This window comes from Felis catus, chromosome A1 (assembly GCF_018350175.1).
Source record: "Felis catus isolate Fca126 chromosome A1, F.catus_Fca126_mat1.0, whole genome shotgun sequence".
NCBI classification, from domain to species: domain Eukaryota; kingdom Metazoa; phylum Chordata; class Mammalia; order Carnivora; family Felidae; genus Felis; species Felis catus.
The window spans coordinates 133,933,940-133,949,389 of NC_058368.1; the positions used below are offsets into that span (position 1 = coordinate 133,933,940).

The 15,450-nt window shown below is 46.9% G+C and overlaps 1 protein-coding gene across 20 annotated transcripts in view; it reads left to right on the top strand.

Moving 5' to 3' along the window:
- The window catches only part of MAST4 (microtubule associated serine/threonine kinase family member 4), a 565,494-nt gene extending 556,657 nt beyond the window's left edge, over positions 1–8,837 (top strand). For all 20 annotated transcript variants that reach the window (XM_023257117.2, XM_045061519.1, XM_045061476.1 and 17 more), the window contains 2 exons: positions 1,916–2,097; positions 2,440–8,837. In XM_023257117.2, coding sequence (XP_023112885.2) covers positions 1,916–2,097; positions 2,440–6,320 — 4,063 coding nt within the window. In that variant the 3' untranslated portion in view covers positions 6,321–8,837. The remainder of the gene's footprint in view (positions 1–1,915; positions 2,098–2,439) is intronic.
- Positions 8,838–15,450: the final 6,613 nt, after the last annotated feature.

Genomic DNA, 15,450 nt, shown 5'->3' on the forward strand with positions numbered 1-15,450 from the left:
TTTCGTGGGGTTTTAATATGCCCGTGTTGGACGAAAGTTACTCCCCAATTTAAACAATTATATATGGGAAAGACTCATTTTTCTGTGAGAAATTTGGTGCTGTGGTTCAAATATTAATACATTAAAGTTCACATTCACAACAGCATTTTTCACAGTGAAAAGATTTCCATAGTTAGATCGCAGAAGAATTCAGATCACATTTTTTTTTTTCCTGTATGAGTACCATGACCAGTGTTTTGCTGTTTGTTGGATTTCAGGTGAGTTGAATGTGAGGCCCCAGACCTTCAGGCAGTTTTTAGCATTAAATGTACACTCAGTAATGTCTTTTACATTATCTCAGAACAAACGATTGCTTTTTTTTTTTAACAATTGCTGTTTTTTTAAATGCCAGATACTCTAAAATAACTATATCTAAAAAGCATCCACATAAGCTTAAAAATAAAGGTTTTTGTTTTACTGACTGCAGATGTAACTGGCTTACACATTTGCGATCTGGGAGGCGCTGTGAGTCCTCTCTGCAGACGTCGGCAAGATGCATGTGTGTGTGTTTCTAGTGGGGACATTTCTTGCCAGGCACCTGTCTGGATGGGCTCCCCATGTGACACCACAGCAGCATCCCCGTTTGGCCCGCTTGGATCTAATGTGTCTGATTGTAGTAAGAGGGGTTTTGATGACAGAAATGTGGAGAAAGAAGCAAATGAAAAAGGGGTGCTTATTCACTCCAGGAAAGACAAAGTCCTGCAAGAAAGGAAATGGAATGATGCTTCGCATGGCTTAGCTGTGAACAGTGTTTAGAATATAAAAGAAAAGCTCCGCCTCTTTTCTAACTGAAAGTTTTGTTTTAGCTCTAGAGGGAGGCGTAGAAAAGGGGGAAGTGTATTTGGTCAGAAGGTGGAAGGGGGTTGTGTAAGAGCCTAACTCTCATCTTCTGTCCTAGGAAATCAGTAGATCGTTTCTAAAATTGAAAAACGAAAACTTAACGAGATTACTTAGCAGTATGCAGACAAATAGGAGAAGTAGCTAAAGGAGTAGAAAGCGGTTTCTCTGGGGAGTGGGCCAAGGGCCGAGCAGGGGAGTTGCTGTCTGTCATTAGGAGCTTGATAAAATGATTTCATTGTTTAACCCAAGTACATTTATTGCATTTATTAAACTCAAATAAAACACACACACGAATTCTGAGATGCAGTCTTTTGTATTAATGACTGATTCATACACTTTTCTTAAAGTGTGCTTTAGATTTTGATTGTGCTTTAAGTTAAACAGAACACACTGTTTCAAAGGGGTGTAGCAGCATGTAAACCTTTGCTTAAGCTCACTGGCGGGGAGTGAGGCTTGCCTGACCTTAAAGGTGAAAGAGCTCTCTACAGCCACGTGTACTTCTAAGTCACCAGAAGCTTTTTTTCCCCCCTTTAAGATATGCTTGTTGAGCACTAAATACTCATTTGCTTCTGCTGCAGCTATATAGTGTGTGGTGCCCTGCTGATATGATAAGCTTCAGTTCACCTTTGTCGCTTTTTCTATGTAAATGTACCGCCTACGTGGTCATTAGGAATATTCAAGAGCCCACAGTGGAATAAGCACAGCAAACAGCTGTGGGTACAAAACACCCTCCTCATAACCCTGACAGATAAATAAATGAATATATATTTCCTATGTTTTCTATTCTTCCTATTTTGTCGCTTCTTCTTAAAGTATTCGGAATTAAGAGAACTTCCGTTGTACGTTAGCAAAGACCCTTCTTTTCTGAGTCATAAGGTTTTTAATATGGGAGTGGGAACCTACACCTTAGTGTGGGGTCTGACACCGTGTCGCTGTGCTGGCACAGAGGTGTGAAACTGAGCACACCCATATTGTGGGGGAGACAGAGGGGCCCTCTATGTAGAATCTGATTCCTTTGTTTTTGTTTCCACTCTAGGAGGAGATCCCTTTTTAAAAAACTAGCCAAGCAGCCTTCTCCTTTACTCCACACCAGCCGAAGCTTCTCCTGTTTGAACCGGTCCCTTTCATCAGGGGAGAGCCTCCCAGGCTCCCCAACGCACAGCTTGTCTCCCCGCTCCCCGACGCCCAGCTATCGCTCCACCCCTGACTTCCCATCAGGTGAGTGAGTCTCCTGGCCCAGACAGTAGGGGAGAGGTGGGAGGAGGTCAGAGTCACTATCTGAGCTCCTGAGGGATGGGAGGCTTATTCCAGCGTAATGAAAGAAGGTGTAAGTGAAAGGGTAGTCATAAGATACATCTATTTAGACCATTAAGGCAGGAAATACAGGGTTGAACCCTGATGTGGGGGGAGGTTTACCTGAAAAGCATTTTTTCAATAGAGTTAGATGCTAAGACAATTTGCTGACCTTAATCTGACCCGACCTACAACCATTTGGGCTGGAAGCATGGATAGAAAAGGGATGGAGCCCATTGCTCATGGCTTTTTGTTTTCCACCCCCAGGTACTAACTCCTCTCAGAGCAGCTCCCCAAGCTCTAGTGCCCCCAATTCCCCAGCGGGATCAGGACACATCCGGCCCAGCACCCTACATGGTCTGGCCCCCAAACTCAGCGGACAGCGCTACCGTTCTGGAAGGCGGAAGTCGGCCGGCAGCATCCCCCTCTCCCCACTGGCCCGGACCCCCTCTCCAACACCACAGCCCACCTCCCCTCAGCGGTCACCATCCCCTCTGTTGGGACACTCGCTTGGCAATTCCAAGATCGCTCAAGCTTTTCCCAGCAAAATGCACTCCCCTCCCACCATCGTCAGACATATCGTGAGGCCCAAGAGTGCAGAGCCCCCGAGGTCCCCACTGCTCAAGCGCGTGCAGTCAGAGGAGAAGTTGTCTCCCTCCTATGGCAGTGACAAGAAGCACCTGTGTTCCCGCAAACACAGCCTGGAGGTGACCCAGGAGGAGGTGCCGAGGGAACAGCCTCCACGGGAAGTGACCTTGCAGAGCCTGGAGGAAAATGTGTGTGATGCCCCTTCCCTGAGCCGCGCCAGGCCTGTGGAGCAAGGCTGCCTGAAGCGTCCTGTCTCCCGGAAGCTGGGGAGACAGGAGTCTGTGGATGAGCTGGACCGAGAGAAGCTCAAGGCCAAGGTGGTGGTGAAGAAGCCAGATGGTCTCCCAGAGAAACAAGAACCCCACCAGAAATCCCATGGACTTGGGAGTGATTTAGAAAACCTCTCTACTTTTAGGCTGGAAGAGAGAGAGAAGAAAATCTATCCAAAGGCTTTAGAAAGGTCAAGTCATTTTGATAACAAAGTAGCCTTGCAGGAGGCCCCATCTGTGGGCAGCCTGCTGAAAGGGGCTCTTCACAAGCAGGCCAGCATTCGGGCCAGCGAAGGAGTGACCTCGGAAGGGGCAGCGGCTGGCCATGGCCCGGCACCTGGGGACCACAGCCAGGGCATCTGTGACTTCAAGCGCACCTCTGCTCCTGGCACCCTCCAGGACACTCTCTGCCACTCGGCTGATAGGTCCAGCTCTGGGAAGGGTGAAAACACGGAGAAGGCCTCCCAGGCCAAGGAGTGTCTCCGATGTGAGAAGTTAGACAGCAAACTGGCCAACATCGATTACCTCCGAAAGAAAATGTCACTTGAAGACAAAGATGACGGCCTGTGCACTGTGCTCAAGCCCAAGATGCCGTCTAGTGCCCACGAAAGCCTGCCCGGGAACCCCGTCCGGTCCATGGGTGGACAGCAGGAGGCCCCAGTGGCCTCTGAGAGCCGAGCATTCATGAGCAGTGCCCACACGGCTCAGATCAGCACTGTCTCCTTTGTCCCTCTCAAGGCGCTAGCTGGGCGGGTGGACGGTGGAGTAGAGAAGCCAGGCTTGGTTGCTCCTGAGTCACCCGTCCGGAAAAGCCCTTCTGAGTATAAACTGGAAGGTAGGTCTGTGTCCTGCCTGAAGCCAATTGAGGGCACTTTGGATATTGCTCTCCTGTCTGGACCTCAGGCCTCCAAGACAGAGCTGCCTTCCCCGGAGCCTGCACAGAGCCCCAGCCCGGCCAGTGATGTGAGGCCCTCTGTGCCACCGGCTCTCCCCAGCACCGGGGGCAAGAAGGGTGAGACGGCGGGTCAGAGGGAGCCTTCCCCTGCTGGCTTCAGGATTAATAAGTCCTACCTGCTGGAGCCCCGGTTCCCACCCCCCAGCCGGGGTCTCCAGAATTCACCAGCAGCTCCTGTGCCTTGCTCTGACCCAGAGCTAAAGCGGGATAGGAAAGCTTCCCATGCAGCCAAGAGCACAGTGACAGTCATGGAAAGCGATCCCCAGCGGAGAGAGGGGGGCCCCAGCAAACACCAAAACCATAGCCCTGACACCAAACTCCTCCCCTCCCTGGGATTGAACCCCCACAGCGCGGACCCATCCAGGTCACGCAGTCTGCTGCTGCCTGAAGGTACCGCCTCAAGAGAGAAGCCAAGTGGGAGGGAATCCTCTGAAAGGGGCCCTTCCACGGCCAGAAGCGAGCGGTCCGCCGTGAGACCTGACTCCCACAGGGATCCCTCTGTGGAGTTGTATCCTCCAGAAGCTGCTAAAACCAGTGACAATTCCAGAAATCTCCCCTCTGGGGAAAGGACCCGTCCAGATTCCTACACTCAGACTCAAGCCCTGGAGAAAGCATGGGCACCTTGTGGGAAAACAAACCACAGAGATGGCCGAGATGAGGTGAGGCCCCTGGCGAGGGAGGACTCCTCTTTGCAGTCAGCAGGGACTCCTCGTGAGAGGGAGCTGGGCAGAGGAAGAGGTGGCCCGGAACCCCAGCCGGAAGCTCCTCCCAGCCGGTGGTCCCTGCAGCCACCAGGCCCTGAACGTGGGAAGGAAGCCCAGCTCTCTGCTTTCCCATCCTTGCCGAAAGACGGTCCCAAGGAACCAGAAAGGAAAGAACAGCCTCTACAAAAGCACGTCAGCAGTAGCTCTCAGCCCCCGCTGGTCACCAAAGAACTGCCCAGCCTGGCCACTCAGCAGCACTGCAGCTCCCCAAGCCACTCCTCAGGCAGAGAGACGGGGGGCAAGCCCTGTACCACAGAGCCCAGCCTGGGCCTCCAGGGCCCTCCCAGGCCCGCTGCAGTGCATGGTGAAAGCAGCAGCCCCAAGTCTGGGCCTGGCCCCGACTCCATCCCCGCAAAGTCTAAGCACCCTGACAGGGCCCTCTCCTCCCAGAAGCCAAGCGTTGGGCCTGCAGCAGGCAGAGAGGCTGCGGCCCAGCCGCAGGTCGGCCCCAGCCGAGAGGGGAAGGACAGCAGTAAGGGTGTGCTGGAGGCCTTCCCTGCCCTCCCAGGCTCCCAGAACACAGCCACCAATGCGATTAGCCAGGGAGGAAGTGGACCCTCAGTTCCGCTGCTCACCGAAGGGGGTCCTCTAGACCCTAAGCTAAAAGCCACCAGTGGCAGGCGGTCCCCGGAGGCACCAGAGAAGCCCACACATCTGCCGCAGCAAGGACACCCAGGAGGGGGTGAATCGGCGGACCAGAAAGTTGCCCCTGTCAGTGAAAAGCAAAACGTGTCTCCAAAGCACCCCAAACCATCCACTGTGAAAGATTGCCCCGCTGTGTGCAGACAGACAGACAGGAGTCCAAGTTCACAGGCTGCCACTGCCACGGACAGGAAGTCTGAGGGGAAGAAATGCACTGAAGCACTTTACGTTCCAGCAGACGGCGGGAAGCTTGAGGCCAGCCTTTCCCTGGCACCCGGCGAGGCCCGGCCAAAAGGCCCAGAGAGGCCGGCAGCTGCTGTGGGGAAAGGCTTGCCAGAGGCCAAGGGGAAAGTGCTGAGTCCCCAGAAGCCGCTGACTGAGGCAGGCAAGCCCAGCGGCATGAAACGGTCGCCCTCGGCCACCGGACAGAGTTCTTTTCGATCCACTGCCCTCCCAGAAAAGTCTCTCAGCTCCTCCTCCAGCTTTCCTGAGGCCAGACCGGGGGCTCGAGAGGCTGCTGCAACTAGCGGTGACGCGTCTTTGGCCAAGGCCAGCGGGGCTGCGGCTAAGACCCTGCCCGGGGGCGACGGCAGAACCCACATGACAAAGAGCGACTCTCTGCCATCCTTTCGGAGCTCCACCGTCACCCTGGAATTGCACCACCCCAGCCCGCCCGTGGCAGGGGGAGCCGGCCACCGGGACAGGGCCCTGTCGGTATCTGCCACCACAGGAGAAACCAAAGGCAAAGAGCCTGTCGCAGCCCCGCCCTCTCAGACTAGGAAGCAGAGCGTGGGCAGAGAAGTGACCAAGGCATCCCCAGCTCCAAACCCTGACCGGCCCATCGCCCTTTCTTCTGAGAAGGACTTTGTGGTGCGGCAGAGGCGGGGGAAAGAGAGTTTGCGTAGCAGCCCGCACAAAAAGGCCTCGTAACGGGGCAGGCCCCAGGCCAGACTGGGGAGACCCGACCTGAATGTGTACCTGAGTCTTGACTACCTTGTGAAGCCAGCACTGTGTGGGAACGCCCGCCGGGCAGAGCCTGGAGCCCCTAGGCAGAGGGGGAGAGGGAGAGAGAGACAGAAAGAGGGGACCTTCTTCCAATTGCCTTCCCAATTGTAACCCATAACACTGTTACCAGAGAGGGTTTGTACGGAAAACGAAAACAACAACAATAAAGAAACACCTTTACAGTGGAGGGTTGTTGAGGATAAAGATTTTCTCTGTAAATACCTAGCAATGTGTTTGGTTTGGGATGTAGAGTGATACCTTGCTGCTGATGGCGTTGTTTACCACAGCTCTTTCTCTTCTTCTCTTTTCTTTTTTTTTCCAGTAGGATTTTTGCTTTACCACTTATCATCACATAGTAATGAAGCAAAATGGTTAAAACCGGGTGTATGTAAGAGTATAGATACACTCACACTCGTGTGTATATACACATCCACCCACATGTTTTGGTCTATGGTTTCAGAGAATATTTCAAGACTACATTTTTCTAAGTTAACACATTCTGAGTAGAGTTCAAGATGAAAGAAAGCCCTAAATACAGTAGATGGTGAGTTTGTGTGTGTCTTTTTAACCCAAGATTTTGAGAGTACTGTATCTGCCTACCTAGACTTCCAGATCTTAAAGCAAGAACTACTCTAATCACTGCATTTGGACTCTTCCTCCATTAGGAATGGTCGGAACAAGCAGAGCTAACCATACTCATGTTACAGTCTTCGCAGTGGACACTTGATCTTGGGTCCAACTGTCTGAAAGGCCAGTTATCCTTGTCTGTGGGTATATATGTCGGGTCTTCACCCTGGGTGTAGTGGAGGCTATAAACACATGTCAGCTTTATTTCTCTCACTTTCCCTTCTTTTCACGCTCTTAAACTCAGGCCTTGATGCTATGAGTCACTAGTCCAAGAAGCACACATTTTGTAGTAGTCTTGTGCCAGCCCTGCTCTTGAACAAAAAGGAAAATTACTGGCCACACGCAGATCCAATAGTACTTAAGTTGAGTAATAAGCATCAGGCATTGGAAGAGGTTTTAAATTTGCATTTTTGAGGGAAAGGGGGGTTGGATTTTGGCATCATAGCATATATATTAATGAATAATCAGGACATCAGATACATTTTAATACATAGCTGGGGCCTTATGTTGTAGATGAAGCTTGCTGTTTTTAGCAAGTTCCTGGGTTTCACATTCATTTCTGATGCATCGAGTAGCTCCATACATTTCATAACATGATCTCTTTATTTGTATGCAAAAAAAAAACGTATTAATAAAGAGCAGCGTTTTTTAACAAAAAGACTTGGTGGAGCTATTTGGTGCTTGAATGTGACTGTCCTTTTTACTTTTGCTAAGCCTTATTTAAATTTTGTATACCATGGAATATGTGGACTTCGTCAAATCATTTTAGTGCTGAGGGGGTTTTTGTTTGTTTTTGTTGCAGTTGTCCTGGAGGCTTGTTTTGTATTGTAAGACGGCACTTGCTGACCTAAGTACTAAGGCACTAAGAGAAAATACACACGGATAAGTATTTATAAGATGTTTGGGATCCATAGCAGGACTTTCTGTTTTGTTTTTCAAGAGGGAAAACAATTACCAATAAACACAAATTCAGCACCCAAACCCCCTCGGATGTCTTAGTATCTAAATCATTCATCTAAAGCACAGCCTGTGGATTGTAAATTATTTAGCAGGGCTGTAAACCCTGCTCCAAAAACAAAGGCATCACTTAACTGACTGCTGGGTTGTCCTTCCTTGTAAAATGAGTTGGCAAACAGAACAAAAAGTCCCCCCCCTTGCCCCTGTTTTCCGCCCCCTGCCCCCGTGTAGTTTTAGCCATCCCCCATCACTACGTTGTGAAATGGTAGAAGAAACGCATATTTTAGAAGAACTTAAATGGGTTTCCAAAGTGGTCTCAACATTTATAATTCATATCTGTGTTTGGCAGTTGTCATAACCCAATCATCTGTACTCAGACATCACGACAGGTGCGTCGGGGAGGGAGTTCATGGTTTACAGCCTTTGCTTTTTAACTGTCCAGTTTCCTTTAAAGCACAACTAGCTGCTTGTTTACAAATGATATTTTTATGTATATTTTGTATAGTGTATTATCATTTTGGCCAAATATGTTTTTGCATTTTGGATGGGTAAAGAGTACTTAAGGTTGCATTCATGTAATACCTGTCTGTTGTTGTAAACCTCTCCAATCAGCTGGTAGAAATTCTCCTGTGTTCTATTTGGTCAGTCTCCTGTGATTGTAAGATGTGCTCCTTGGTAGTACTCCCAGCTGTAGATTTACCAGCTTAAAAGTTTGTTAGGATCTGTGCAATAAAGTGTTTGCAGTCTTATTTTCTCTAAGAAATTCCCTATGGATGTCATAATTGTTGTATATTGAACAAATATTTATACTTATGCAGTTGCATAACATTGAAATAAAAATTTAGCATGAAAAGATAATGACTGATGTTTTTCTTACATCTACACATACATCTCTAAAGTGTTACTGAATATCACTGTGTATTATGGGAAGCATGGGTTTTTTGCAGGTTGCTTTTTGTTAATTGGACTGGTTTGCTTTTTTTTTTTTTTTTAGCTTACACAAACATGTTCTATTCTTGAAGATTAAGCCTCCCTGTAATGCCTTCCTACGTTTTGTACCAACCTTATTCCTTGGCCGCAGAAGTTACCAGCTTCCACACCAAGGTCGCTATCTTTTTTACGGTCTCTTCCTCAGTGAAACCATCTCCTTCAATTCCCCTATTATCTCCTATTACCTTCCTCCATCAGTTACCAATCAGTTACCACTGTGCCCTGTCATCTTGCATTTCCTCCTTTCCTGTGTGTTTTCTCGTCATCAAAAATCACCGAAGCTGGCAGGAAGGAAAGAAGCAGCCTAACATTTATTTTCTGCCTTATGTAGATAAATATGTGCATAGTGCTGGGCAAGATGCTTTTCATCTACCATCTCATTTGAGCCCCAAACCAGATGATAGTGGCATCCCCATTTTACAGATGAGGAAGCAGGCCCAGACAGGCTCTGTTGTTTGTTTAATATACACCCTGTAAAGAGAATTTGGATTCCAATCCAGATTTTTTCTGGCTGCAAAGCTCTTGACCTTTCTAAACATTACCAGGTGTCGTGTAATTGAATTCAGATCTAGGCTCCTCTGTGAATGATCTAAGCCATCTCATTGTCTCTTTCTTTACATGCAGAAAAATCATATGGTGCAAAATTACACGTTTGGTGATCGGTGGGAAACCACGAGCCAAGGAAGCAAATTATTCTCTGTAGTAGGGCTCCTTTATTAATTCTAATTAATCAGCAGGCAATTTTCCATCTAGCATCTGGGGATTCATCACACAAATGTAACATGAAAAAGTGCAGCTTTATTAACTATAGAAATTTGTTTCCTCTGGTATCAGCCAGGCCTTAAGGAACTCAATGGTCAGGCAACACTCTAAATCTATTTACCCGTCGATCGGTATGGTTTGAACTCATGGCTCACAGTGATCATTTGTGTTCCTCCTATCTTCTACCTCTACCCCAGTGAATATTACATCTTCTGTATCTACAAAAGCTAGAAATGCCCACAATGCGTTGTTGAAAGTCAGTTTCATGACTTTTTGCATATGGAAAGTCAGTCAGTCTGGCTCAGGTTCAAGTTCTCTGACAGTTCCGACTCCTTGGACCCGGGACGGGAATCTTAGCAGCAATCCTCACAGAAAAGCAGCATCCTCCTACTGATTTCTGGGATGTGTGTTCCAAAAGACAAGATGGCCATCTCTTGTCACAGGCTGGCCGCGGGACTCTGTCCCAACACGTGGATGCAGGCAAGCACGTCAAAAAGGGAACCTGCTCCCAAATCTGTCGTTCCCTATGTATTTGGTGACCTGCCAGTCAAGTCTGTTCAGACACGGAGAAAAGAAAGATATGTTGTATATGATTACTAGGTACTGCCCCATACCGCTTTACAGAAAGTCTGGTAACATTGTAAAGCTGAAAGCCTCTCACAAATACTCATCTGCTGTTTCATTACGCACTGCCCGGAGATGGCTGTCAGTAGCCAGGAGGTGAAGAATGAAGATGCTTACGATGCCTGAAGCAAGCATGTTGCATTTACTGCGTCTTCATATGTCAGGCTGGCATCACCATATCCTCCAGCTCTAACCTGTCTCCAGAAAAATCCTTTGCCTGAAAATTCTGCCCCTTTGGAATACACGCGCTGTGTTATACAGTGCTGTGCCGAAGTGACTTTCCCAGGCTGGAGACAGATTTCTACTTTTTGGGACTAGGTGCCCATCCACATCCATCCGTGTGATGCTGTCCCTGTAGTGCAAGTCCCAGCTCCTCAGCCTGCTGCTCTGTTCACATGGACATCCTTAGAACAAGCATGGCTGTCTGACCTCAAAGAAAAAGAGCAACTGGTGAAGCTTGGGCTTGACCGTTTGGATTTAAAAACGCAAAGCCTTGGGGCACCTGGGTGGGTCAGTGGTTAAGCGTCCTGATTCATGGTTTCAGCTCTTGTCATGATCTCCCAGTTGATAAGTTCGAACTGCACTACAGCATATAGCCTGCTTGGGAGTCTCTTTTCTCCTTTCTCTCTGCCCCTCACCTGCTGGCTTTCCCAATCAATCAATCTCCCTCTCTGTCTCTCAAAATGGATAAATTAAAAAATGTATATTTTAAATTTTTTTTAACATTTATTTTTGAGAGAATGAGACAGAGCATGAGCGGGAGAGGGGCAGAGAGAGAGGGAGACACAGAATCCGAAGCAGGCTCCAGGCTCCAAGCTGTCAGCACAGAGCCCCACGCGGGGCTCAAACTCACAGACCGTGAGATCAAGACCTGACCCAAAGTTGGACACCCAACCAACTGAGCCACCTGGGCACCCCTAAAAAAATTATTTTAATAAAAATAAAAACACAAAGCTTTAGAAAAAGATTGCCTCCTTTTTTGCTATCTGTAAATTCTCACATCCAGTGACCTCTTTATTCTTCTTGCACCTTTGTGAAAAAGCAAAAAAGTCTTTAAAAAACAGCAAAACTCGGGGCGCCTGGGTGGCGCAGTCGGTTAAGCGTCCGACTTCAGCCAGGTCACGATCTCGCGGTCCGGGAGTTCGAGCCCCGCGTCGGGCTCTGGGCTGATGGCTCAGAGCCTGGAGCCTGTTTCCGATTCTGTGTCTCCCTCTCTCTCTGCCCCTCCCCCGTTCATGCTCTGTCTCTCTCTGTCCCAAAAATAAATAAACGTTGAAAAAAAAAATTTAAAAAACAGCAAAACTCATTGCATAACATGGTCATTGAAGGCAAATTAGAAATACAGAAGAGAAGAAAAATGAATCCCTGCCATCCAACCAGCCACTCATCATTCTTCAATTTATATAGGTTTTTAATTTTTTCAAAAACCTGAAATAATAGTGGAGGTGAGGTTTGCTGACCTGTTTAGTATTGAATCACAAATATATTTCAATGTCTATAAATATACTGTGCAATATTGTTCATAATGGCTACATGGCATTTCACTTTATGGGTGTGCTATATTGCTTTCATTCACGTGCTCGTACATAGATAGCCGAGAGCCTCTGATGCAGACGATTGGGTCGTCCCACCAATTCTCAGCCGGCTTATGCCTGAGTTATTTAATTTATCCCCACACTTCCTTTTATCCCCCCCTCCCACCCTCTAGGCAGCCATGTTAATTCATGGTTTATCTTTTTGTGCTCTTAGAAAATACTGGTATATTGTTTTGTATGTGTGTATTTTTAATGTATAAAAGCTATGTTAATATGTCATTTTGGGTTGTTTTTTTTTTTTTTCCCCATCAAGCTCTCTCTCTTGGCCCACAAACTGGCCCCTGTACCTGAAGGAGAGACCGAAGACAGTTGGCAGACCACTCCAGATTGGTAGGTGGCAGGTTTAATAAGCAAGGAAACTTACATATGAGGCTTGCCTTGGGTGGCCCCAAGACAAGTAGATCGCTACACCCATGTGCTACAATCTTAACAGTTTATATATAGAGGCCATAACTGGGTTCAGTCACGGGTACCATCCAGAGCAACAGAATGTTGCTTTCTTAAGGCTGCTTCTGGAAACCAGCTCCCACTGTGGGAATGGGGGGTAGAGTGTACATTCCAAGGACAGGGGAGGGCATGAGGAGCCTCTGATTGCCCAGATCCTGCTCATGTGTCAACCAGTAGTCCTGTCCTCTTGATGACCTCCTCCAACACTGTATGTTTAAGATTCAAGTACATTGCCATAGCTGTATCTAATCAATTGCTTGTGACTACTGTATCATACCCATGGTGGGCATCTTCCATACTTATCTACCCATTTTCCTAGTGATGAACACTCAAACTGCTTTGAACTTCCCCCTCCATAAATAATGTTGCACTAAATATCATTGTGGAGATGTGAAATTTTCTTGGGAAATATACGCTAGCAGAATTCGCGGGCCACATACTTAATTGGACTAATTGTTGTCAGAGGTCCTAGAATGGCTACACTAGTCTATGTCTGTAAGCCATGCATGCAGTTCCTACAACCGGTGCTTTTATCCAGCTCTTCCTTTTTTGCCAGACTAACAGATCGAAACCTTTATCTCATTTTAAGTTCTACTTCTTGATTTCCTAGTGACACCAACAGGTTTCTAATGTTGTTATCCCACCCAAGAATATAGGATATCTCTGCATTTGTTTAGATCATCCCCTAATTTATTTGGTCATGTGTCTATTGTTGGCTATTTAGGTTGTTTCCAAAGACCAGATAAAGAGAAAAAGGGAGACCCAACCTGTTTATAAAGCCCATGAAAGAACATGAAGGGAGAAAGAGTAGACAGATGGCTACACCAATGGCCACCTGTCTTCTTACCTTTGTGGCTATAATACCTTGTCTTGAACAGTCACATGCTTAGAGGATATTATCAAAATTTGGGGGGATGAGAGGAGGAAGTTCAATGAAGTTCACTGTTTAATCTTTCATGAACAGTCTTTCATAATGGCTTTTAAAAATAGTCTGTGTAGATTAGTTCTTTCCTTTTTTAAGATATGCATTATCCAGTAAATGATTTCATATCGTAAGTAATGGGATGGAATGGGAGTGGGGGACAGGGCATAGGTGGGAGAGCAGGGGAGGTTAGCAGCAGAATCTTGTGGCCTGGAAGTTGTGGCAGGAGACTAACAGGCTTTCTGCCCGGGATGTCTCACCCTTGGATTTGAAGGCTTCTTAGCCCCTTATTCCCATTTTGTTACAAAATTTCCTCTTATAGAAAATGGAGCAGTTCTTCAACTCATTTGTTGCATGGAGCCTTATATATGACTCTGCCATTGGTTGATAACACTAAGTTTAAGGAAGTATATTTTGCATGAAATCATTTGGCGTAGAATCCAGTGCCAACCCCAGTCTAACCAAATTCCAATATCTGGGGATGGGGCAGGGGGGTGGGTAGAGGAATCTGTTTGGTAATGAATGCCCAGATGTTTCTGGTGATAAAGCAGTATCTAGGAGCCGCGCCTCCCTGTCCCATTCTTCTGTAGCCTTCAAGCTTACTCCCCCACCCCCTATCAGACATTCTAACTCTTAATATTCCAGGCGACTGATTCTAGTGAAATACCCAGGTTCCCCACTTGTGACTTGCTTAGGACCAGTCCCTTCTTTCTTGCCATAACTCGAGTTAATTTTTTCTTTAGCATTCAAGACAGACAGAAACAAGGTCAACTACCCCTCTTGCATCTTATAATAATACACAAAAACATTGAAAAGCCATTTATTTCATACTTTTGTAAACTTCAAAATTACAAATGACACTTCTTGAGGAAGTGTCTTGAAATTTTACTGATCATGCCTGTGTTTGTGTCTGTGCTATGTTCAGTTAGCAGTGATGGCTGCTGGCTCTGGGGAAAGGTATAATTTGCTATCAGATTGTAGGAATTGCAGCTCACGCAGAGAGTCCTCTGTGATGGAGGCCAGTCAACTTTTATGGACTTCAATGCTATTTGCTTCAGTACACTTTGAAATGCAGGGTCAGCTCACTGAGCTACAACATGCAATAATAACACATTTTTATAGGAATAGCTTGTCAGAGCAGTAACAACATACGATACATAAAACCAATAAACACACCATGTCTACAGATTCTATCCTAGTAACCAGGATAAAGCAATAAAATTGACAGCAGCTATCAAAAAGCTGCCTTTCTGACTTTGTAGGGTGAATTTACTGTTGCTTAAAACAGAGGAGCTGTCACAAAGCCTTAGATCAGTGTGCAGTTACAGAATAGCAAGTTGCATTACAGGGAAGGGGCACACCCCTGATAAATGAAAGCAAGACGGGCAATTACATTTTGCTAGGGCTTAGGACCCTACCATCTATCATGTGATGCAATCTGCATCACAGATATTCCACAGAATACTTTTGTTTCTGTTTTAACACATTAACCATCACGGAGAACCGTGTGGCTATAGAGTGGTAAGACGGCGATTAGTGTATCGTCTCTACAGCTTAAATCCTGCAGTCAAGAAAGAGCTTAAATTTGCTAGAATGCGAGGGAACTCAGTGCATTCTGGTTCTGTCTTAGACTGGATTCATAGAGTGTTGAGTTCCATCCTGTCTGATATGGATGAAAGAAGGAAGGAAAGCATGAAACCAGGAGAGAAGGAGGGAAGCACAGAGAGAGGAGAAAAGGAGAGAAGGGAAGAAACAACAAAGAAAAAGGAAAGAGAAATAAAGAGAAAAGGCAGAGAAGGAGGAAACAGTGAGCATGGTTTTTGCATCTTTGTGGTCACTACCAGGAATAGTTCCCAGAGTTTCCAGAGCTGATCATTTAATTTGGTACAGGCAAATTAATGCAATCAACAAAACAAATGAACTATGTGTCCTGCTATCTTCCTGCCTGAATCCTCAAAGGTGAATGGCTCTTGCACAAGAGTGGGCAGCATGGGGTGGTATAGTTAGCAGGGATGCTCTCTCTCTTGACTCAGGAGGGTTGGCTGCCTGAACTTATAAACTAACCCTGCCTTCACGTCCCTAGAAAGAGGGGTCTTTGGTGTAGCACCAGTTAGGAAGCTGCCTGTTCCAT